Raw genomic sequence first — 22,825 nt, forward strand, 5'->3', positions numbered from 1 at the left:
ATTTGAATTAATTCTATTTTGTTCACATTCGACGCGTGTGCACGCAAATATTTTTATAAAACGTGATGATATGCTGACACCGTGACCGACATTAGAATTCATAAAGTAAATCACACAACAATTTTTCAGGCTATGCTCTTTGCCTTTAGCATTAAGGTAGCTGGAAGGTTTAATAAAGTCAACAATCCAAAGTACAACACAGCAATTGCTAATATATATTCTCTGAGCTCGGAGGTGAAGCAGACAGGCAAGTGCACTTTAACGAGAATCGTCTATCTAATTTACTTTAACGAAACAAGAGATTAAATTTTTAAAATTATTTTTTCTAGAATTCTACTTTTAATTTGAATACTAATTAACTTCACCTACAAAGTACAAGGACACTTCTAGTTATATGGGTGCGTGCTTCATACGTTTCCATTCCGCTTATTAGCAAAAAGAAAATTAAAACGTCCACGTTTGCATTTCGCTCAATATTAACTTTAAGAATTCTAGTGTAATGAATCATGGATAAAATTACACATTTGTTATTCTGTCCATGGATGAAATAATCCTTTTCAAAAAATAATTAATTATGCAATTTTAACATTCTTATCTACGTGGGAATATCCGTTTCAGTCTGAGAATTCTTTATGAAGACGTCCATAGATTTCATTGGCACTGGGAATGGATTGATGTCTGCGCGTATATTAGCAAAGACACTGGTCTTATTCCCATTACTTGATAGTGGCTCCCTTTGCACACACTGCCCCCACTTGCATATACTTTTATTGATAAAAATAGAGAAATTGTATCAATAAAAGTAGAACATCATAGGTTGTCAAACTCTTACTCTAACTGCACGTTTATTTCAAAGATTTGTCATACTGAACTGTTGCAATCTACTCAGAACAATTTCTCAAACAGTTTCATTACATTGGGATACTTATTTCGTTGGGATACTTATTTCGTTTTCCATGCCTAAATACATCATACATCATGGAAATAATTAGTATTATCACATCAGTGTGGTGTTGTCAAAATGTCAATGTAAAGTAGATTAATAATGATGATAATCACTAACTTGGATTGGGAAATACTCCTATTATTCTGGTGTCTTGCAGTCATGTGCCAAGATTTTATCTACCTCAAACTCACATTGGTCTAAAATTGCAATCATTTTTACAGACAATGACAACGGCTTGCTATCGTATCGGCAACCGTAATAATATAACACAATTCACTTTTCAGTCTATTACGAAGAACAAATCTTGTTTCCAACAGCACTTTGATAATGTTATCTCAATAATCATGTGTAAGTACGTACAACCGTGCCACCGCTATACTCTCTTGTCGCCGAAAAGTGATAAAAACTACCGACTTAATCACAGAAATAGCTAAACAATTTTAGCGGCTGATTGTTATTTAACAAGTTTTAACTACTTCAAACAATCGTTATAACTTTCAACATGGCATATCCTACGTTAGGCCTACTATATTAACTATCAGATAAATATATACAAGCAAAATGTTTTATGTCCAGATCACCGAGCGTTCCACAATTTCATTACTATGCCGATACTGGAAGTCCATCGAATATTATGAAATCAAGTTTTGTTGCTCAGAAAGTGTACAAAACGTGCATAATTTTCACGATGGTGATAAAGATGCAGTTTAATCTAAAGTCCAATATTGCTATTTAAAGTAGCTAGCACCAATCCCTACATCTTGACTTCACCATCATTATGCCTCAAACAAAAGTCAAATTCAGCAGGACCCTTGGCTTCTGCCCGAAAGCGCTGAAGGCAGAAAAATGACGACAAAAATTATCAGCAAAACTCCCGAAATCAAAGTTTTCATGAAATGATTCTTTTCGAGCTCTTCATTCAACACTTCAATCGTTTTCTTCATGTTAGTCTTTTCATACTCTGTCTTGCGCAATTCATCCTCCAGTTTTCCGATTTCAATTCGCGAACCCCCGTGTAGGCGTTTCTCTTCTCTTATCTCCGCCCTCTGCTCATCAACTTTCTTTTCCAGCTCAGCGTTTTTCAGCGTGAGACCAGTATTCTCTTTCATTGCTTTGTCGAGGTCGTTTTGGTATCGCTGTAATTTGAAAGCTTGATCCTTTATCATCCTATTGTAGGAACGGTTTTCAGTTTGACGAAGTTTTTGAATATTGAGGTACATGTCCGTCGCTTTGTTGACTTCTGCCTCAGCTGCAGCAAGCTCCCTCTGGGTTCTTATGTAAGTTATCTCTAGATCTGAATAGAGTTTCTCTTTTTCCGTGATTTTTTCAAGCAGTTTCCAGTCAACGAGAACCGTCCATCCCAAATGGCAAATCACTATGAACGCAAAAAGGGCGAAAACAAATATGAAAGGCATCGGCATACCCATAAATTGAAGATGTTCGGCGGGGGCTGAAACCGCGTTTGCATCTCTTCTTTTTCTCTTTTGCCCTTTGAAAGCTTTCTTCTTCAGTTGGGCGTTCTGCTGATGAATTTTCCCATTTTCTCTCTTTAAATATTGCAGGTCTTCTTTTTCCTTGACAAGTAGGCTGTTCTCGACAACAAGGACTTCTTGCTGATCTGCCAGACGTTTGTTTTCTTCCCACTGAATGTTGTTAGTTTGGGTCAGTTGACTGATTTGAAGTTGCAGCCTAGCTATCAAAGACGACATGTTTTTGATCATCCAGAGCAGCGCGATGGTAATGGTAGAACAGTCCTCGAGCTGCCCCTTGATGGCTTGCTTTTCATTCGACAAGCGTTCCGTTTCTTGGCGAAGTTCTAAACCTTCCCTACGCAAGCTGCTCTGGCGTTCAAATGTTGCCTGGGCCATGTTGTATTCAGGTTTATCCGAAATTCGAAAAAGAACAGGGTAGATAAACTCGTAACTGCTGTCCCTCTGCATTCAAAAAGGAAAATTGTAGGGGTATATATAACGGTGGAAAGTTTTTGGGGAATTCCCTTCCAAATTTCCCAAATGTTACCGCGCAGTTCCGTTGATGCACTCCAACACGTAGGCCTAAAAACACACTGAAAACACTTATCATATGCATTTAAAAATGAAAATTGAAAATGATTGAAATTATAAAGTCATTTTCAGAGTTTTTTTATTTATCAGGACGCAACATTTAACAGTGCTTTAAATTTCATCTCAGTGTGTAGTCGGCCAAGTAAATTATCTTTGACCTGCTGCTAATGCTGCCGGTCATGTGTACGTACCATGCCCGACCTTGACCTTGACCGGCGAACGACTGATCGTTGTGTCACCAGTCGTGCTTGTTGCTTACATGCTACGGCTGCTCAACAGCAAAATATTGACATTATACAGACGTTCGTTCCATACTTCCAGCAGTCTCACGATGCCACTGTGTAGATTAGAAACCAATCTGTCCAATGAACAGATTCCAGAGGACTTCCCCATTAAACTGACCGAGATGCTTTCAAAGTTAATGGACAAGCCGAAAAATGTAAGAATAGTCACCGAGTGATAAACAATATAAATACTGTGAACTGTGTAGGAACGCTTTATAAAGTGGACTTTATCCCACTGGGGAGGGAGGGGTGTGCGATTCGTTTAACATGATCATGGAAAATACACATGCCAGTTCTTTCGAACTTACTACGTATGAGTATTTCTGGTACCGTACATGTTGGAGGGGGTGGAGACATACTAGTGTATTTGTGCCCTGGCTGCTCGTGGCTATTTTTTTACTTACCCACTTTAAGGTCCTATAGTTTTTCATGTTTTGTAAAATGAAATGATGCTTTATCTTAATAAAATATCTGTACTACCCAGTAGTGCAGTAGCTCAATGGCGACTTTTTTTCATTCCAGCGAATTCTTGTCGTAATGCAGCCTAATATGACAATTTACCACGACTGCAAGCAACTCCCGTTTGCCATACTTAACATCAAATCGGTGGCAAGGTTCAACCCAGAAAACAATAAAAAGTACTTTCCAGAAATTGTTAAGTTTCTTCTCGCTGAACTCAAGGTTGAGCCAGAAAAGTAAGTACATGGGACACTCCAGAGTAATAATACAGACAGCAGCACAATAGAAACACAAGACATTTCACACAAATGTTGATAACAACACTTGTATAAATGGAAAAGGGTTAACACCCGTCTAGATGTGAATTTATTGTAAAAGATAAATTAACAACATGTATATCTGAATATATTTGTAAGTAGGAAAAATGGCAGGTGTTACGATAAGACTCGTTTAAAATTTCAGGCTTGAGATCCTGTTGGAAGACATCTCCCCAGACTTTGTAGGCACTGGGGAAGGACTGCTGTCTCAAACCATGTAACTCGTGAAGACAACATTCTGTAGTGATAAAATGATGGACTAAACATCAAAAAAGTATGCAATTTCCATTTGGCTTTTGGGCTGTTGGCAGCATTATAAAATAAAAGTTGTTGATTTTTTTAAGGCTTGAAATTGCATTTGAAGATGAAAATCCTGATTTTGTTGGCAGTGGTAAAGGACTGTTGTCAGAGTTGATATAACCCATCAAGTTAACAGAGGGAGGCCTTGGATGAAGAAAACACAAGTTTCTTCGCTAATTGGTGTTCAGTTTTTAGTTAAGTTTTCATTAATGATAGATCACATATTTGATTAACTTGTTGACTGTGTCTGTTCTCTCAGACAGACTTGGTCACAATTGAATTACCTGTTTAGGTAAAGAGGTAATTACATTAATCTTTATGATGACCTGTTAATCCCTCTTAAAACCTTTAAGTACAAGTGTTTCCTGTCACTAAATTTTGACAAGTGAAAAGTCACATCACTGATACTCTGGGCTATGCATTTTTCATGCAGTATAAGTTTTTAACAATACAATTCCTTAACAGCTGTATGTGATTGATTGTCATGTAGTTCACTTTGAACTGAACTTTAGTTGTGCAATGATGCTATTTGGACCAATGTTACCACATTTGGTGTTGACATTAGAATGATGTTTGTTCTTCACCTCATTATTAAACTGTTATTCATCTAACAGATTAATCTCTTATGCACAAAAAGTTAAAATTTATTAAAAAGCAACATTTATTTTTATATATATCATATGCATCTGTACATGGAAGTAAATAAATTAAAATGGAATAAAATCTGTGATGCATAATTATGTAAAATGTACAAGTATACAAACAATGAATAAAATTATTAACAAATTGCATTATCTTTCAATATGATAGTTCCAAGTTGCACTCTTCTTTGTGCTATATAAAACTTTTCCACAGCTTTAACGGGTTTATATTCCCATCAAGATTATCTTGATCTGCACCACCAGCCTGAGCTGGGTAACCAAAGTAGTTATGAATGCCACCTGCACTGATATATCAATATGACAAATGATGCCCATGCTGGAATGTGTCACCAGCATGCACTGGGTCAGTAAGGTGCCCATCATCAGTAAGTCTCACTTGAATGAATGCAGTCAACCCTGGTGATCTATGTATTACACATGTCAACAGTTTGATGATATATCATCTAGAACTATCCTGGGGGCCACCAGTTTTGGTGTTCTGTGACCACTGGGGCCTCCGTGTCCTCCACCTCAGGCCTTAGCATGTGCCACCTTAATCAATGGCAATTGTAACTTCTCTGTCCAGTTTAATGAAATAAGTTACAAAATGTACTGTTGATATAGCTAATGACATCTGACAAGGATGGTTTTTATTGGAGAATGGATATGAGGGCATCAAAAAACTTGCTTTTGTCCTCCGTTTTCATCTGCATAACTGAAAAATAAAGAATGGTCATCTTATAACAAACATCAATTACTAATGAATGATTTAAGTTGTGTGAAAAAAGTACAATTTAAAAAAAAAGCAGGTTCTTTCAATAATATGATGTATACTTTACCTGGTTCATCGAAACTGTCTTGAAGAGTTCTTGCATTTGTTCCAACTGCTGCCTGTTCAAATGCCTTGCCAAAGAAACTATAAAAAACAACGATAAATACATTATTTGCATTCAAAGTTACTGAAGATGACATTACACCTCAAAATCACAAACAAACATTACTCGAGTTCACTTGTTCTTCACGATAGTATTACAAAACATATCAGTTTGCTCATTGTAAAATAGAGGAACTGCACAACTCACTTTTTCCCCACATCCTTGCTGCTGAAGGGTGGTATCCCCACAATAAGCATAGTCCCGCTTGCTACATCTAATGGAGCACCCAAGATAAGAGGCAGAGTCTTAGCTTTTCTACTTTTACTCTGAAAAGAGATTGCAAATGAGAATTCAGACCAACATGATAAATACATACTATAATTTTTATAGATGACCGATGACCATTTGTAAAAACTGTTGTTATTAATGCAATTACATTTTTATTCAAAAGATTTATTGGTATTCAAGTTATTAAAGCAAAGCTCTATTGTTAAACATGAAAATGGGAAGGGTAGAAGAGTTACCACTGCACAGTAGGCCTCCAGTGTGAACATGGCCAAAGTTTGGAGACAGATTGGCTTGGAGAAAAACTTGGCATCAGGGGTACCCTGAGGAAAAATAATTGAGCAATTTTGAGTAACTGTATACCTCATCAAAACATGTCATATATTAAGGCATAGATCAGGGTCATTAAATTGCTATTCTGCTTTTACACTTAATATTTTAAGAAACAAGAAAATAAGTTGACATTTTTTTTTTACATTGGGACCATATTGTTTAAATTACAGGAAGCTTGCAAACATAATTTAAAATTCAAAATAGTTTTTATAGCATAAAATTATTGGTAGAGCTTTTCACATTTTACTACCAAAGATATGCTTAACTTCAATATATCAACTACACAGACCCTTAACTGAATTCTTATTACCTCCTGAATAAAAGCATAAAGAAATGGTCCAGCTGAAATAACTTGATTCATATCCAGGAAAGACTGCACTTGTTTGACTATTGCTGTGATCTGCTTCTTGGCTAGATTCAGTCCTTTTTCCATGTACTGAACATTGGACCTAACATGAGAAAATAACCTTGTAGATATGGTAGATTTCCACACACTGGCAGAAGGCTTATGAATATGCATATAAAATTAATTGTGTAAAGAATAAAAAGAAAAATTAATTCTTGACAATGATAGTCATGACAAGGACAAAGCATCTAGCCTAAGTAATTTCAATCCACTAATTCATAAGTTTACTCAAATCAGAAACCTAGGTAAATATGAAATACAAGTAAAGGTAAACTTGAGGCATCATTTAAACCAAACAAATTTGCCTTAGCAAAAGATGTATAAAAAGATATTTTCTCTATTCCACAGTCCACTTGATGCCTACCTGTTCAGAGCATCTAAAGCATCAAGGAATGTATCTGAGGCACTCTTGTCTTTGTCCTGAAAAGTAACATTATTTACAGATTACTACAATGATAACTATGTGTTTTCTTAATTCTGGCTCTTTTATTATGAATAAATGAAACTTTTAAATAATGAGAAATTTCTAAGCAAATAATAAGAGGCCATTAGAGTGTGTACTTCTGGCCCCCGTTTCACAAAGAATCTTAAATCCGTAGCCGACTAGCTTGAGCTGGGTGGCCTAGCTAGGTCGACTTAGCTGAAGTCGACTAGGAGTGTTTCACAAAGAATCTAACGTCTTAGCTTGGCGTGCTTACCGTAGTCAACGCGCACGAGAAACTCTTCAAGAAAAGGAGGTGTAAAATTGCAAAAGTTTCACAAGACATGACGTTTCATGGCCTCTTTCGGCCGAGAACAATCGTTTATCAACAATAAAAGTCAGCCAAAACACAAACAAAGTTTGTTTTTGAACTTTACTGATTAGTTTAACTTCAATACAACTTCAAAGTAACAGTTAAACATTAGCTTGTCGTGGAACACTACTGAGGGACGTCTAGCGGTCAAAAACATAAACAAACACGCGATTGGCTGGGTAAAGTGGAATTTTATTTTTTATTTTAATATTCCATAAATGTCAGTGCTATTCAAGGATATTATAAAACAATATCTTGAAGGAGGTATGTTCTTTCCAAATTTTTGTTGTTTATGCTCTCATTTACCGAGTTTTAGTTGAGCTTGCCGACTTAAGTCTCCTCCCGAGGAGGCTTGACATCGTCGACTTACAGCTAAGAAAAAAACGACGTAAGCGACCTTTTAGTTTCTTTGTGAAACGGGACTTAGTGACGTAATGACTTAATTACGTTGGTAACCAAGCCCTAAGTCAGGGAAACCGACTTAAGTTTTTTTGTGAAACGGGGGCCTGGGCTTGAGGCATGCTGATATAAGCCTCACCAATTTGATGATTAAAATTGTACAACCCGTTACATTTTTTTTGTTAGCTTGTATATCTGCCTGCATCACCATATAAAATACTTTTTCCCCCTTTTCTTTTTTTAAACTTACAATGGCCTCTAGTAAGGCAGTGGCAGCATAGACAACATCTGTGGCAGAATACTTGCTCTTGTAGCCATACTGAGCTTGAAATGCTGGCTGGAAAATTTCTCTAGCTTCAATGCTAAAAAACACAAAAGCTGTATCAGTCACAAAGACAACTAATACTTAAATTTAGTAAGCATTTCACATAAAATAATCAAAAACTAATTTTTTTCCAACTTGCTATGTATTCAGAAGTCTCAAGAGTATCAGACTTGTATCATAATAACCAAAGATGCATCACTAAGTCTAAAATGAGTAGCAACCTAAACAGCCCTTTTGTTGATACAATGGCAATGCAACTTTCCCCTTAATGTAAATACTTGCATTATATTAAGTTTTCTTACCCATATTTTTCAATTTTTTGTTCAATGATTGACTTGAGATCTTCCTTAAGATGAACATCCATAGCTGTGTATTTCTGCCTGCACTGGACAAGGGGTAAACTAAAAAAACAGGCATTATTAAGGATATCATTACAACACATTATGTGACATGAACACAACTTCGATTAACTTTCATGTCTAGTGCAACCTTAGAATTATTCCTCCCCAAGATCTTCCTTCCAAAAAAGAAATGAAGAAAAAAGTCATCATTTGCTCACCCTACGTCCGCCAAGAACTCATGCAGCCTTTTCTTTCCTTTCATTGTCCAAACCTTAAACCTGCATGCTGTCAGGGCCGAGTGACAGAAACTCTCAAACAGTGACCAATGCCTGTATAGTGTCAGCTGTAACTCGGGCTCAAAGGCTATCTTCAGGCAGTCCACTGATATTGTATTTTCTTCATCTTCAGCTCTGAGACAAATACAATTGTGAAAACAACATTAAAGTTTCTTTCAATGGAAAAATAGAGAAGAACAAAAAATGATACAACTTCTAAATGCAAACAAAACAATTAAGCCAATAATAAATGAATACACAGTATCAAGTTTTGTGTTAGTGCCACCATGATATCTTAGACTGGGTTACCATACCTAGATCGATCTATCTCCGAGGGGTTTCTCACTAAATTGCTTTCAGCTTAAGCAGCTTAGATGTCTGGTCCGCTTACTAAAGCAGCTAAATGATAATTACCCCCTAGTGGCTTCAGTAGGCTTGAAAGACATCTAACCTGCTTAAGCTGATTGCAATTTGGCGAGAATCCCTTCGGAGATGGATTGATCCCCAGTTAGTACTATACGGTCTGGGAATGGTCCCTTAGTGCTTACCTGTGGTTGTGTCTGGAGACATGCATCTGTAAATCTGATACCATTTCAATGTACTTTTCTCTGTCTATCTTCCCATGGGCATACTGGTCTGTCACCCCCACACACGCCAGCCTACAATGTCCAATGTTTACAGCAATTCTAGGTTTCAGTTAGTAAAAACATTGTGATTGTTTTAAATAGATGTTCTGTTAAACATACTACAGCAATTTTTGTTCCTGTTTCACTTTTTCTTTCTTTTTTTTTTAACATAGGTGTATTGAAATTTTATTTTCCTAAAACTTACCACACTAAGTCATTTGTATCTTTTGACATTTTCCACGCAAGCTCAAACATTGTTTTTGAAACCTGGAATGGAATGTATGCGATCAATCACTCAACCTCTCTATATCTATTTCTCTAATTGCTTTTAAAATATTTTGTGGCTGTCACTTGTGGTATGCATTTATGCCATATTACAGAATTCCTTAATTGCAACATATTAAAAATGTTTTAAAACTTTAAACTTTCTTGTTCTTGCTCAAACTCAAGGTGGACATAATAATAGGGACATATTGCCTTGTTATATTCCTTTATTATATAAGCTGCAACACAGAGGGTTCAATTTTTTTTAATAACAACTTAAATGGAACACTATAAATGGGAAAAAAATGTCCACTCACGGATGTTCCATATTTTGAAAACTGCGTATACTCAAAAAGTATTTGTTTTCTGAAATATAAAAAAAGAGACATTTTCAGCTCTAGATTCAATTACAAATTCAAACAGTTATCTTTCTATGTGCAGCCAGTAGTCCTATGTCTGCAGAAGGATAATGTGTGAGATAAAATATGATACAGATTAAATTTAATAACAAATAATAATAACTGTCAGTGCATGTTGGGACAACAATCTGGAAAAAAAAAGACAAAACTTGTGAAAAAAATCTTTATAAATACTGACTTTTTCTCCTCCCAAAGCCTCCGTTCTCGCCTTTTCTCCAGTGCAGCCTCATCAAACCTACGCCTTTTTCCAGAAGGTTCTGATGTGTCGCTCTCATTGCCTGAATCTTCATCACCAGACTAGAGGGAAAAAAATGATATCCTTGCACTTGCATTGTTCCAGTTAATAAACAGAAAGATTTTAAAAATTTATACCATGAAAATATTTGATACCAATTATCTTACAATGATGAAAGGAACTAAGACCCAATTCCCATACCTAGATCGATCTGACAGAATTCTCACTGTATTGCATTCAGATTAAGCGTCTCAGATGTCTGGCACGCCTACTGAAGCTGCTGAACAATAGTTAATTACCCCCTTACAGCTTCAGTAGGCATACCATACAGAGCTGCTTAAGCTGAATTTTATTTAGCAAGAAACCCTTTGGAGATGCATCTATCATGTTAGATTGATCTAGGTATGGGAACAGGGTCTCACAGTTGAGTACTTTACCCCTATAATTTTATATTCCCCATACACAAATACCCAAGCTGATAACCTACCTCATCCTCTCTGAACACTTCATCAAAGTCTGGGATATCATGAAGATCATCATCTGCTTGGTTCATAAGAAGTTTTACTTGCACTTGATTAAAAACATTAGTCACATCAATGGGACGGTGGCTAAAATAATAATATGGGACAGTGTACACAAACTTCACAAAGAGAAGCTCAAATCATAATATATTTTAAAGAAGGGTGGATTAATATACTTAACATATATGAAAATTTAAAAAAAAAATTTTGAGATACCAAATTTTGGACAAAAATGTGTAGCATCACATATGCTTTAGAGATACTCCTAATCTTAAATTAAACAACTAGTAAAACTCTCTCTATGCACATTTCTATATCTCTTACACAGTAAGATGTACTGTAGTGTAAGCAATGTCCATACCTGTCACTAATGTAAAAAACAGTTCCATTTTCTGGCTGCAGAGTTTCCACAACATCTATATTACCACCACAGCCTATCATAACCACATGCTTAATCTGTAAGAAAACATCAGGCTTAACCTAATCAAATTAAAATGTTATGGCAGCACTCACAAACAAAATATTTGGTGAGTTATGAAAAGGGTGTTAAGGCTATCATAAGTTGGAAAGCTTTTTTGGCACAAAATACTAGATTTTTGCAAAAATTGATATATACTAGGTATGTTGCACTCACCCCTTCAGAATTTTCAACATATGCATTTTCCAATTCCTGTTTTCCTGAGACTGGGACTATAGTATACAGCACATGATCACATTGGAATAAATACTGTAAACAAAACATCAGATTGAATCTATTTTTCATACCAATTTGTAAATATTACAGAACAAATACTAGTACATGCTTAAACCTTAAAGTAATACAATTCAAGATGAAGTTGATGGTATTTATTTCACTTATCTAAAAATTCCTCGATTCTAGAAAATATAAAGAGTGCAATATGCATATCTTTCTGGCAAAGTAATTCATGACTCACCTGAAGTATCTTACACGCACATAAGGCATCAACATCAAAGGAAACCAGCACCAAAACTCTCTGAAACGATAATGTTAATGGGAGATCAGAATATTGTTCATATGTTCATGTTCATCATAGGCCAGGCAAAAAATATAAGTTCTTTCTTAAGCAAAGCAAAAATGCAATAAATATATAACAAACATGTAAAAAGTTAAACTCAGAACCATGATACTGACACTCAACACTGTCTAAACACTACATACTACTTGACTTCAGACAAACTCTGCAGTTGTCTGAGTTGGTTATCTGTAACTAACCATATAAGTCTAATAAAACCCAACCTGGGGCATATAGCTGAGTCTGACATTGTCCACTTCTAGCACATACGTTATACACTAGAGTGAATTATTGCATACAGTGACAGCGCTGTAGCTTTTACGTTTTACGAAATCTGAACGTTAAATTGATGTTGATTTTAATGACTATATTTCAGAGTCAATAAGCCATACCTGATGTTGAATCTTTTCATAAAATTCTTTCCTTAAATCTTTTACAAAAACCATAACGAAGTTGTGAAATTTAAACGATGAGATCTCTGTTTCGAGTGCTTTGATTCTGGCGCGATATACTAGGAACGTACTGAATAATTCAAAATCTCTGATTTGTCGATAAAGAATGAATTGCTCACATTCTTATTATTCTTTTGATATCTTGTGAGTAAATGAATCTTGAAATGAATATATACGTTTACTGGAATATATATTTTACATTTAATCGTTAAAACAACTGTAATAAAATGTGATACTGTCATGAGACGGAAAATCACCTAAATATGCTATCTGGTGCGGAATAGTCTCGTAAAAATTCAAAACTTCCGGCCGGTGACAAGGCAGATGTTATACGAAGATTATCAAACCCATTATACGCAATGGTAAGCTGTTTGAAGGACGTTATATTGATCCTGTTATTGGGATGAAACAAATATAATTATTATTCACTAATTTTCTATTCAATTTTACGAGAAAATGGTGTTTTCTTTTCAGTTACTGCTGTCAGTGATAGTGAAAGTTAAAAGAACAATGTACCCGTACACGCTCTGGTGTCACTTAGATCGTTTAATGAATCTAAAAACCACAAAATGACTTTTGATTGTCTTAACAAGTTGCAAATAAATGAAATTGAAATAATATGTGATTACAGATAGCAGGATATCTAAAGTTTATTTTTATGCACTGCTTTATCAAACTTAAAATATTATATTTTTGACTTTAATACTAAGTTGTCATATTTGTGTCTTTTTAGTTTGGGTTTGGACGCATGTTTCCGGAACTGCCCGGGAATTTTAAAACAACATACAGGTGTTTCTCAGTGGTAATGATTTCTGGTAACTACAGGGAAGATGTAGAAAGGGGAGGAAAAAGTAAGCTGAGTAGATACAAATACTTATTTTCCAAACTCTCATAAGTAATGAACAGTGTTTGTGAAACTCAATTCATTTATAAATACCAAAATATGTAAACTTTTAAATTTACTTGGTTACCACAGGCTTGCATTGTTAAAAGTACATGATCAAGTTAACTTTAGGTCAAATTTATAAGAAAATTATGCTTTAATATGCTTCTGTTTTATTTTAGTTATAATGCCACCTTCAGCTTTGGATACTCTCAGTAAGTTTTTTTTTTAAATATCTGTGTGTATTTTTAGCATGTTTTTAAGCATGTGATACTTGATCAAAATATCAACATTGCACTCTAACTTCATGGTTTATAGACAGGGCTCGACATTAGCGCCTGTCCGCCTGTCCGGGACAGGTAAAAATTCAGTTTGGACAGGTGAAGTTGCAGGGTTGGCTGTCCGACGGACAGGTCATGTTTTATGAGAAATTTGGATCAAAAATCTTTAAAAAATCATTTTTTGTTGCATACTAACGTCTTTTTGCCTCTTCCTAGACAACATTGAAAAGAGTGACCTACTTTTGGCACAAAACACATGCAGTCGCAAAACGAAGTCTGAGCAAACTTACCGCCAAATTATGAAAGTGAACACCCTCCAGAACTTCATCAGACAAAATTTATTCACATATCAGGTTCACTACTGAACATTTATTTAGTTAAAATCTACGTGCTCTAGTAATAATGACACTTCCAAAAACAGAAACTACACAAGTACTGTGCTGGAGCCAGATTGGACTGGATGAACTGGCTATATCTAGTTCGTTGTCAAGGCAACATACTGCCTGTCAATCAAACACGTGGTATGCTATCTACTCACTATAGAAAGTGAAATCTTTGGGACTGAAGATCTTGTTGAAATGTTGTTTATTTGCCAAAATATAACCTGAAATTTTGTATGATGCTTTCTTTAATGACTCTAGCATCACCTCTGTTATTTACAGTTTAAAATTTAGTGCTGGAATATGATAAATTAACATTGCTCTCATATACCAGTGCTATATTGATGTAAGGAAGAAATAAGTAATAACAAATATGAGAATTTAAATAGAAAGAAGGGGAACCTTTTTATGCTGATTTTATTTAATTCATATATTTTTTAAAAATCAAACATGTGATAACCCCTTAAGAAGTTAAATTGTTGACATAAATATAAGTAAAGTATTATAAAATGAATATTCTTTAATTTTCATTGAACTTTATTCAAATATTGTAAAATTTGAATATATTTATAAAATTATTTTAACAGTACCACCTCTCCACTTCCCGCTCAGGTTTTTTTTTTTTTTTTTTTTTAGCTTTGGTTAAACTTCATGTGAATCTGTGATCAAATTGCAGACTTACACTTAGTAGACCCTGTACCCCAAATCCTAGGAGAAGCCCTGATGTTAAATATCAGACTTATATGCAAGATTAAATCTTCAGGAGTTCACAAGTATGAAAAAACAACCTTTTATCTGAACATAAATTCACTTTAAGGTGCATTTTAGGGGCTCATATGATTGAATGTTTTGGTAATATATACATTAATTTAAATGTATGACTACACGTATTAATTGACAAAGTTCAAAGGTATGAAAAGAAAAAAATATTGGTTTTGTGGACAGGTTGGATTGAAAATCGGACAGGTCAAATAAATGAGCACCTGTCCGAAGGACAGGTGCTCACAAAAGTTAGTGTCTAGCCCTGATAGAAAAGAAAAGATATGTTTAATGAATGATAAGTCACGTGTATTGGTTATATTGGTGTATCTGGTGCCATAATAATATGTTCTTATCATAATATAGTCTGGTTAACAGTCAGATATATCATATATATCATTTTTATATAGTAGAGGTCTACACTGTTTGTATTTATTAGGATCCTGTGTATTGTATCTTTCCATGTCGATGCTATCAATGTTGCCTGTATTCAAACTATTTGTGTTTTTTTTTCACATGTATATCTGGCATTGATATAAAAATTACAGAAATCATCAAGAAAATATTTTTCATCTGTATAATCTTATGTCATTTATGCATTCCACTAAACCTATATACTATTAATACTAGTATTTGATGAGTATAATATTATCATTGTTGCGAAAGTGATGCTGCTTGCAAATTTTCATGAATCTGTACTGTGTAGCCAAATGACTTATTTGTCTGATGTTGTCAAATTTTAACATAAATCACAAGATAAAAAGTTGTAAAAGTTTCTGTATACTTTTATACAGCGCGTTTGAACATCCAGTACCCTATGCTGTTCAAACTTGTCAACAAAAAGACTAACAGAGAAACTCACTGTGGGGTTTTGGAGTTTGTAGCAGATGAAGGAAGAATATATCTGCCTGGATGGGTAAGTATGAATGCCATTTGTTGTGTGTTGGTACAGTGATTTTTTTTTTCTGTTTACATACATAAATATTTTACATCATTAACTGTCAATATATAATTTATGTTTATTTTTGTAGATTTATATATATTTTTAGCAGTCTTCCAATTTCAGTAGCCTTATCTTATTTTATATGTAAGACTGCAGATGTTATATATATATATATACGGTAATGTGCCATGAATTTCGAACAGTAAAAAATAATTAAATTTGGGAAAAGATCGTTCTGGCCGAAATTCATGAAAAGGAGGTGCTCAGAACTCCTGAAAGTTCGAATTTCATGGAATTCTGTCAATTTTGACCGGAAGTTGTCTGTTCGTCGCTAGGCCTTCTGTTATCTTCTCCCGACGATCTATTTAGTGTTACCATAATGTATGATGTGTGAGTGTCGGTAATTGCGACCAAAGGTATACACGTACTTTCACCCGATCACTGTGTATGGCCCATAGATAGAGCGGTACTCTTGTCTAGGGCCGCAAAACAGCATCGTTATCAGTAGTGTCGTTTTTCAAAAGCGATTATGGCAGCCAGAAACTAGTGTCGTTTTTCAAAAACGATCCTGGCGCTCAGAACGGGAGTGGACGGAGGGAGAGACGGCCGACGATTAGCGTCTGCCACGGCCAGATAACCTTTACTATGGAAGCTTAGTGTTACCGTTGCTCCTTTCCGTGCACTGAAATGAAGACGACAGCCGATCAGTGTCTATGGCGCACGTGCAGGTAGCCTTCATCTGCGATAAGTGTCTTCCGCGACCAGGTTCGTTGCCTTTACCGTTAAAGTCGGGCGGAGCTTTACGCGCGAATGCGTCCTCATCTCGCCCTTCGCGGGTCGGTGTCTCCGACGCATACGTAACCTTCCCTGCAGAAGCCGGCCTCGGCACTACGGCTTCTCCTCCGTGCGGGGAGGCCATTACGACCGCAGATCGGTATGTGCGGCGCACAGGTAGCCTTCGCCACGGCAGCCGAACTGGGTATTACGGTCTCTCTCCGTCGTGCGCTGCGACCAAGGTGACCGCTGATTGTTGTCTGCGATCAAATATACTAGGTTTGGGGGGGGGGGGGGTGCAGGGCCGTTTTTTTTTTTCGCTCAGGCAACCCAATCTTAACCAGCAGCAGCAACTGATTTCCTGGCGCATAGTTGCGTCAATGTACGCATTTGAAAAGCATGTACGTTTTGTCATCTTCAAACAAACGCGAGAGATAGGTAATCTAGAGTAAACCGAAAAGGCAGTTTTTATATTCGTTCAAGGGACTGGAAGATCGTCAATGGGAGATAGTGAGCGATCTGAGCGCGACAATAAGCCAATTTCCACACTAGTTCAAGGGACTTCGTTACTATATTCGTCAGCAAGAGATCGTCAGCGATCCGAGCAAGCATAGAAGCTTGGACTTTTTGTCCATGCTAGAAGGCAATTTTCATGTAGTCAGCAGGATATGGTTTGCTGGTTTGCGACAGGGACGTAACCAGGCATACGCACGGATACACTGTGCGTATATAATTTTTTGGCCAACCAGTGTACTCTAGTGTACTTTTCAAGGAATATTATCGAAAATCCCCTTCGATTATAAGTTAATGTCACCTGAATGTACAAATTCTCTGTATAATTTATATATGCACCATTGTTATGACACCCTTCTCGTTAGCTTTCACAGAACTGAGGTAAACAATACTAGTTACCATCTGAAGTCCGATCTTAATCGTCCATCTAGCTGGAACTTGCTTTACCTCTTAATTAGAGGGTAAAGTGCCCTTCAGCTCACAGGTAGCTTTTGTCTTGAGTGTATCGAACGCGATATTTATCTCAGATAAAAATTATCTGTGTGTTATTTCAAAGAGCTGCTCCAGCAGACCTGGGGGCACTAGATAAATCTGATCATCGGGATAAACAAGGAGCCAGAGAAACAAAGGAAGATTGATTTTTCCTGCAAAGTTTCAAAGAATTTTGACACGGACTTGATCCAGCTTAACCCTCCAAACTAACGGGGTGGCATGGGCAATTTTTACAAAATTTACAAACAATTATACTTAGATATATTACAATTTTATCCTTTAATATAATTTTGGGAGGCATGCACCCGCATGTAAGCTGGGTGATGTCAGTAAGCCCCTAGTTAAATAAATATACCCTTATGAGCAAGGCTTTTCCCAGCGAACCGTCCAGTCGTCATTTGGACGGCCGCTGACATCACAAGACGGCCTATATTTTCAAAGACGGCTAGGCGGCTTGCGACTTTTTTTTAAATGACGTCTTGGCTTGTCGGGACAGCCGTGGACGTTGTAAGAAATTTTCTTAGAGTAATTTGACGTACCTAGCTTTTATGATGCGTCACAGATGAATGGTACTACTTTGTAGTGTACGCTGATATACAGTCACGACGAAACTACTTCCTAAAGCTTACAAAACACAATAAAATGATTCTATGAACCTTAAGATACACATTCCACGCCGTATGCAGCAGTGACAAGAGTGACCTTCATGCGGTACAAAACACTAAGCAAACTACAGGCCAATTTGTGAAAGGGGACACCTTCCGGACTTTCATACGCACGGCAACTGACAAAGCTGATTGACAAAAAGGGAAATTTCAAATTTTCAGCGAGAGATCGTTCGCAATCCGAGAGAGACCAGGAGGCATTTTTCATATTTGTTAAAGAGACTTCGTAAGCCAAAGGGCGAGACGAGAACGCAATTTTCGTATCATCAGCGTCGCAATCCGAGTGAAACGAGAAAGCTCATGCTCGTTCAGTGCCTTTCGTTTGCGGCAGATCGTCAGCCGGAGATCGTTCTCGATTGTTTTTAACCCTCTATCCCTCCCCATTGGAATTTATAATTTTTAAAAATATTTTTCATTTCATTTGTACATTTCAAGGGACCTCATTAGTGGAAGATCGTCAGCGGGAGATCGTGAACGATCTGAGCGAGACAAGAAAGCAATAATGGTAATCTTTATTGCAGCTCTTAATATTGCTCTTTTGTTCTGTTACTGAAGTCTCTACTGTTAACAATGCTATTGTGCGCCTCAGCAAAACTACCGATCGCTATCTCACACCGAATACTGCGGTAAAGAAACAACAGCCCGACAGTACAACTCTCAATAGATTCTCCTGTTATCTGAATGAATGGATATGACGATGTTGTTTAGCGTCCTAAACTAACTGTACTGATCGTTATCTTGCACCTTGGGCCGCACACGTAGTACTCAGGTAAAGGTACGCTAGGGCAACATTGCCGACTGTTAGATCTTTACAAGCGCGAGAATAGCCCGGTGGCCGATTTTAAGGTGTACGAAATTCACAAAATCAAGATCGCGCAAAATTGCTGACTGGCCGAAATTCATGGTCCAGAAAAAACTCCAGACGGCCCATTTTAAGATCATTCGAAATTCAAGAGCCGTTCGAAATTCATGGCACTTTACCGTATATATATATATATATATATATATATATATATATATAAGTTTGTATATAGTACCATCCTATAGTTTTCTGTTTTGAGTCAACCTGGTCAGTTATTCTTCTTTTAATAGATGATGAAGAATCTATGTTTAGAAGAAGGTGGCTTGATCCATCTGGAGAATGTGTCCCTCCCTGTGGCAACATTTGCCAAGTTCCAGCCACAGTCAGTGGAGTTTCTTGACATCACAAATCCTAAAGCTGTGTATCCTTATCACTTGGAAAAAAAAAACTATATGGCTCACAGAAATATGACTTATAGAAAATTCAATGTTATTAGTTTATTCAGAATATATTAACACTGTTATCTGAGCTGTTGACAAAGTATGCAGTGGTCTTAGTAAACATTTTGCATGTAGCATTGATAACCTTAGCAGTACCCTCAGACTAGAGAATGCACTTAGGAACTTTGCCTGTTTAACAACAGGAGATGTTGTGGCAATTTCTTACAACGAAAAAGTGAGTATTATCTGTGCCGTGAATGATACAGTAATGAGATATTTCCTACTATCGGCAGATTTCTGACTTTTTTTGGAGATAAAAACATTACTTGTTAGATTGATATATGCAGCTCCTGGACTTCATGCCATATTTTCAGACTTTTTTTTACTAAGTTCTATCCTTGATGTCATATAATAATCAATTATTCAGATAGTTAAGATAAAACTTTGAAGAGATACAAAATAAAAGTATTTTCCTAGACTGAGGCTGTCCAACAAGAACACTTCTATTGTTTGAATTATACTTCATTTACATCATATTCCAGGTATATGAACTTTGTGTTTTGGAAACAAAGCCTGGAAAAGCAACATCCATCATTGAATGTGATATGAATGTAAGAACACAATATTTGTATAATAAACATAAGGTTGTTTTAAATAATTTTATATTACTGAGCTGGGGAAGACAATAGTATTGTATAATGCTATCAGTTGACTTAGAACATGTTTTTGATTACTAGCTATAGGGAAATTAGTATTTCATCAGAATTTTTTTTAATTCAGATTTTTAACTTATCATGACTCATTCCTATCAGTTCCTTTGAAATCATACTTTCATGCTATCATTGGACTTAGCACACATTTTTTATTTCTAGGATAATTGGTGCTTTATCAGAATTAGGAAAATATGAAATCTTTTTTACTAATAAATACTCATTCCAATCATTCATAACCACATTCAAGAGCACATGTATTTTCATTTGGACACCTGCAGGTTGAATTTGCACCACCTATTGGATATCAGGAACCCACAGTGCCTCACAGTAGAGAAGAACATGAACAGGAGGAGGTAAGTGGATGGTAATCATCAGAGCTACATGTATAACCTAAAGTACATTATGGCTCAGCATAAAATCAAGCTAGATTCCATAGTGTTTGGAGGACAGCAGGGTCAGAAATAATGGCAGACAAATGAGTGCAGTACAGCAACAAGTAAAGGCTGTCTATTTTTTCTATGGATATTTTTCTAGTTGTTTTCTCTTAATTTCTGTAGAATAAAAGTATTTTTCACAAAATATGTTACTTTAGTATTGCTTTCTGACACAGCGACCCCAGCACAAAGACTTAAACCCTTGTTTCTCTTTCCCTCCACCTTGTGCAGATTTTTGCAAGTTTTTCTAAGCTCCTATGATGTCACACAGTTTGGACAGACTCATTTCATTAATTTTCGTTGACATCTTTTGTATCTTAAAGTTAATGGCAGGGATAACAAAATATAAAGTGATGCAAGTTAATGTATATTTAATGTGCATGTTGTATCTGTTATTTGCAGTAAGACATGCGCAGTTTTTTAAAGTTTGTTTTGGTCCCTGCAGTGAAATCCACATTTCAGTGGTATACCCTGCTGGTTGGTTGACTGAATTTAATAGTGAAAAAAATATTGTTATTGATTTCATTGTGAAACAAATCATTTTCATCAATTTCACTCTCTTTTTTAAGGACACGCCCATGGATACAGCAGATTATGTTGACCAAAATTTGTTCAGAGTAAGTTGTGTGTATTTGTAGCAAAACAGTGAATTTTGTAAAATAATTTTTGGAACCAGGTTGCCATCTAGTCTCGTTGAATTATGATTTTAGTATTGATAGTATTGTGTCTGTACTGTTGCCACATCTGCATTATAATTGTCTGTGTTACCATATATGTTAGGATTAACAAATGGATTTATATAACTGCACCAAGGGATATATCTTTTAGGGATATAATTATTGTGTTTATCTTTTTAAACTTGTTGAACATGGAAAGTTCTTCTGAAAGATGTAGGCATATTTAAAAATTTTTTAACACACACCAAAGTGGTTTCTCAGAACAGTTATTTCTATTTCTAGGCATTCAGTGGCCAGGGAGAAAGACTTGATGGAAAAAAGAAAGGAACAGAGAGTTCACCATCAAAACTAGAACCCCATGAAATAAAAAGGTAACTAAGCTAAGATTGGATGGCTATGGTTCATGAAATCTCTCAGCAAGGAAGGTTGCGCAACCAGTTTTTAAAAAGGCTGTTTTTTTTTTTAGATCATAAGCTCCCAGAAAAATTTTGATCAATGATAACATGAGGGAAACTTGGATATGTTTCAAGATGTGGTTGTTTTGCTTACAATTTTTACTGCAAGGGATGTAAGGATAATTTTGTTTTGTCTTCAATTTTGGTCATTTTATTTCCTAGGGGAATTCCAAATTATGATTACCAAAAGGGAAAAATAACATTTATCCGCAGAAGTCGACCCAAAGCAAATGGAACGGTGGAGGTGAGTACAGTATGCTAAATAGAGAATAATAGAACTTTTGAATCACTTAAAAATGTTGTAAAGTGAAATGGAAGACTGGGCAGCCAACAACCAGACAAAACATGTATTTGATAATGCAAGATTTCTTTAAAATGATACATCAAATGAATGAAACTTTTCAGTTAAATTGATTTTATTTAATTTTTTAATGAGTTTGTGTACTTGATTTGTCCCATGCGCAAGTTTCACATACTAATATATAACATATAATAAATGTGTGATTAATGTTGTTTTATACATTTCAGAAGGAAAATCTTTTTGAAGCATTCTCCGGAGAAGGACAGGCATTGAGAAAAAATAGGAAGAGATAATCTTTTGCTTTATCTTATAGTTATCTTCAAACAAAAGACAATTGACTTCAGAGATGGAACTATATATATATACATATTGCCAATATTTTATTTATATACTTGTTCTTTTGAGACTGGCATACTGAACTTTGTTTATCAGAATAAACAGTGCAATGGTGAATAGTTTTTTGTTCATGAAGAGTCTCAGACACCACACCTCTATATCTACTCTACCATCTCTTTTAAATATACACAGCTAGATATTTGAACCCATCGCAGTTTCAAAGCTCTTCACATATTTCTTTTTTTTATTTGGACATGAAATCTTGGGAATTTTCACAATGAGTGGTGGAACTTAAATGACTCTTGTGCAACATTTGAGAAGTAAATTGGTGGCCTGTGGTCCTCCCGAGTTCCACAGGTTTGTTTTTATCACCATAGCCACCT

The 22,825-nt window shown here is 35.9% G+C and overlaps 4 protein-coding genes across 4 annotated transcripts; 2 read left to right on the forward strand and 2 right to left on the reverse strand.

The window, feature by feature from the left end:
• Positions 1-813: 813 nt before the first annotated feature.
• LOC147763870 (uncharacterized) lies at positions 814-3,333 on the reverse strand. The gene is made up of 2 exons (XM_086998725.1): positions 3,201-3,333; positions 814-3,000 (listed from the first exon to the last, which is right to left on the reverse strand). The coding sequence occupies exon 2, from the start codon at positions 2,884-2,886 to the stop codon at positions 1,747-1,749; it is 1,140 nt and encodes a 379-aa protein (XP_086854851.1). The 5' UTR covers positions 2,887-3,000; positions 3,201-3,333; the 3' UTR covers positions 814-1,746.
• Positions 3,269-5,158, forward strand: LOC106153865 (MIF-like protein mif-2). The gene is made up of 3 exons (XM_013527990.2): positions 3,269-3,448; positions 3,816-3,988; positions 4,215-5,158. Exons 1-3 carry the CDS (start codon positions 3,269-3,271, stop codon positions 4,288-4,290), a joined length of 429 nt encoding a protein of 142 aa, XP_013383444.1. The 3' UTR covers positions 4,291-5,158.
• LOC106153856 (cell division control protein 45 homolog) lies at positions 5,013-12,675 on the reverse strand. The gene is made up of 18 exons (XM_086998724.1): positions 12,535-12,675; positions 12,044-12,103; positions 11,743-11,835; positions 11,470-11,564; positions 11,075-11,195; positions 10,531-10,649; positions 10,251-10,299; positions 9,875-9,936; positions 9,592-9,702; positions 8,987-9,178; positions 8,730-8,828; positions 8,353-8,464; positions 7,274-7,329; positions 6,814-6,952; positions 6,410-6,493; positions 6,093-6,211; positions 5,850-5,926; positions 5,013-5,725 (listed from the first exon to the last, which is right to left on the reverse strand). Exons 1-18 carry the CDS (start codon positions 12,586-12,588, stop codon positions 5,661-5,663), a joined length of 1,707 nt encoding a protein of 568 aa, XP_086854850.1. The 5' UTR covers positions 12,589-12,675; the 3' UTR covers positions 5,013-5,660.
• A 124-nt stretch (positions 12,676-12,799) lies between these two features.
• Positions 12,800-22,559, forward strand: LOC106153857 (ubiquitin recognition factor in ER-associated degradation protein 1). Its single transcript, XM_013527969.2, has 12 exons — positions 12,800-12,956; positions 13,328-13,445; positions 13,660-13,692; positions 15,692-15,813; positions 19,377-19,507; positions 19,689-19,761; positions 20,069-20,137; positions 20,518-20,592; positions 21,243-21,290; positions 21,633-21,721; positions 21,968-22,049; positions 22,334-22,559. Exons 1-12 carry the CDS (start codon positions 12,954-12,956, stop codon positions 22,397-22,399), a joined length of 909 nt encoding a protein of 302 aa, XP_013383423.1. The 5' UTR covers positions 12,800-12,953; the 3' UTR covers positions 22,400-22,559.
• Positions 22,560-22,825: the final 266 nt, after the last annotated feature.

The sequence above is a fragment of the Lingula anatina genome, chromosome 1 (genome assembly GCF_051362555.1).
Source record: "Lingula anatina isolate TDL-2025a chromosome 1, LinAna3.0, whole genome shotgun sequence".
NCBI lineage: Eukaryota > Metazoa > Brachiopoda > Lingulata > Lingulida > Lingulidae > Lingula > Lingula anatina.

Excerpts from the sequence above, each read along its gene's own strand:
- LOC147763870 (XM_086998725.1), bottom strand. The coding sequence starts at position 2,886 with ATGCAGAGGGACAGCAGTTACGAGTTTATCTACCCTGTTCTTTTTCGA.
- LOC106153865 (XM_013527990.2), top strand. The coding sequence starts at position 3,269 with ATGCTACGGCTGCTCAACAGCAAAATATTGACATTATACAGACGTTCG. Across the intron at positions 3,449-3,815 it reads TAATGGACAAGCCGAAAAAT|CGAATTCTTGTCGTAATGCA; the intron begins GTAAGAATAGTC and ends TTTTCATTCCAG. Across the intron at positions 3,989-4,214 it reads CTCAAGGTTGAGCCAGAAAA|GCTTGAGATCCTGTTGGAAG; the intron begins GTAAGTACATGG and ends TTAAAATTTCAG.
- LOC106153856 (XM_086998724.1), bottom strand. The coding sequence starts at position 12,588 with ATGGTTTTTGTAAAAGATTTAAGGAAAGAATTTTATGAAAAGATTCAA. Across the intron at positions 10,300-10,530 it reads AGGCTTTGGGAGGAGAAAAA|AAAACAAATACTTTTTGAGT; the intron begins GTCAGTATTTAT and ends TTTATATTTCAG. Across the intron at positions 9,937-10,250 it reads TTTCAAAATATGGAACATCC|GTTTCAAAAACAATGTTTGA; the intron begins GTGAGTGGACAT and ends ATTCCATTCCAG.
- LOC106153857 (XM_013527969.2), top strand. Across the intron at positions 20,593-21,242 it reads AAGAACATGAACAGGAGGAG|GACACGCCCATGGATACAGC; the intron begins GTAAGTGGATGG and ends CTCTTTTTTAAG. Across the intron at positions 21,291-21,632 it reads TTGACCAAAATTTGTTCAGA|GCATTCAGTGGCCAGGGAGA; the intron begins GTAAGTTGTGTG and ends TTCTATTTCTAG.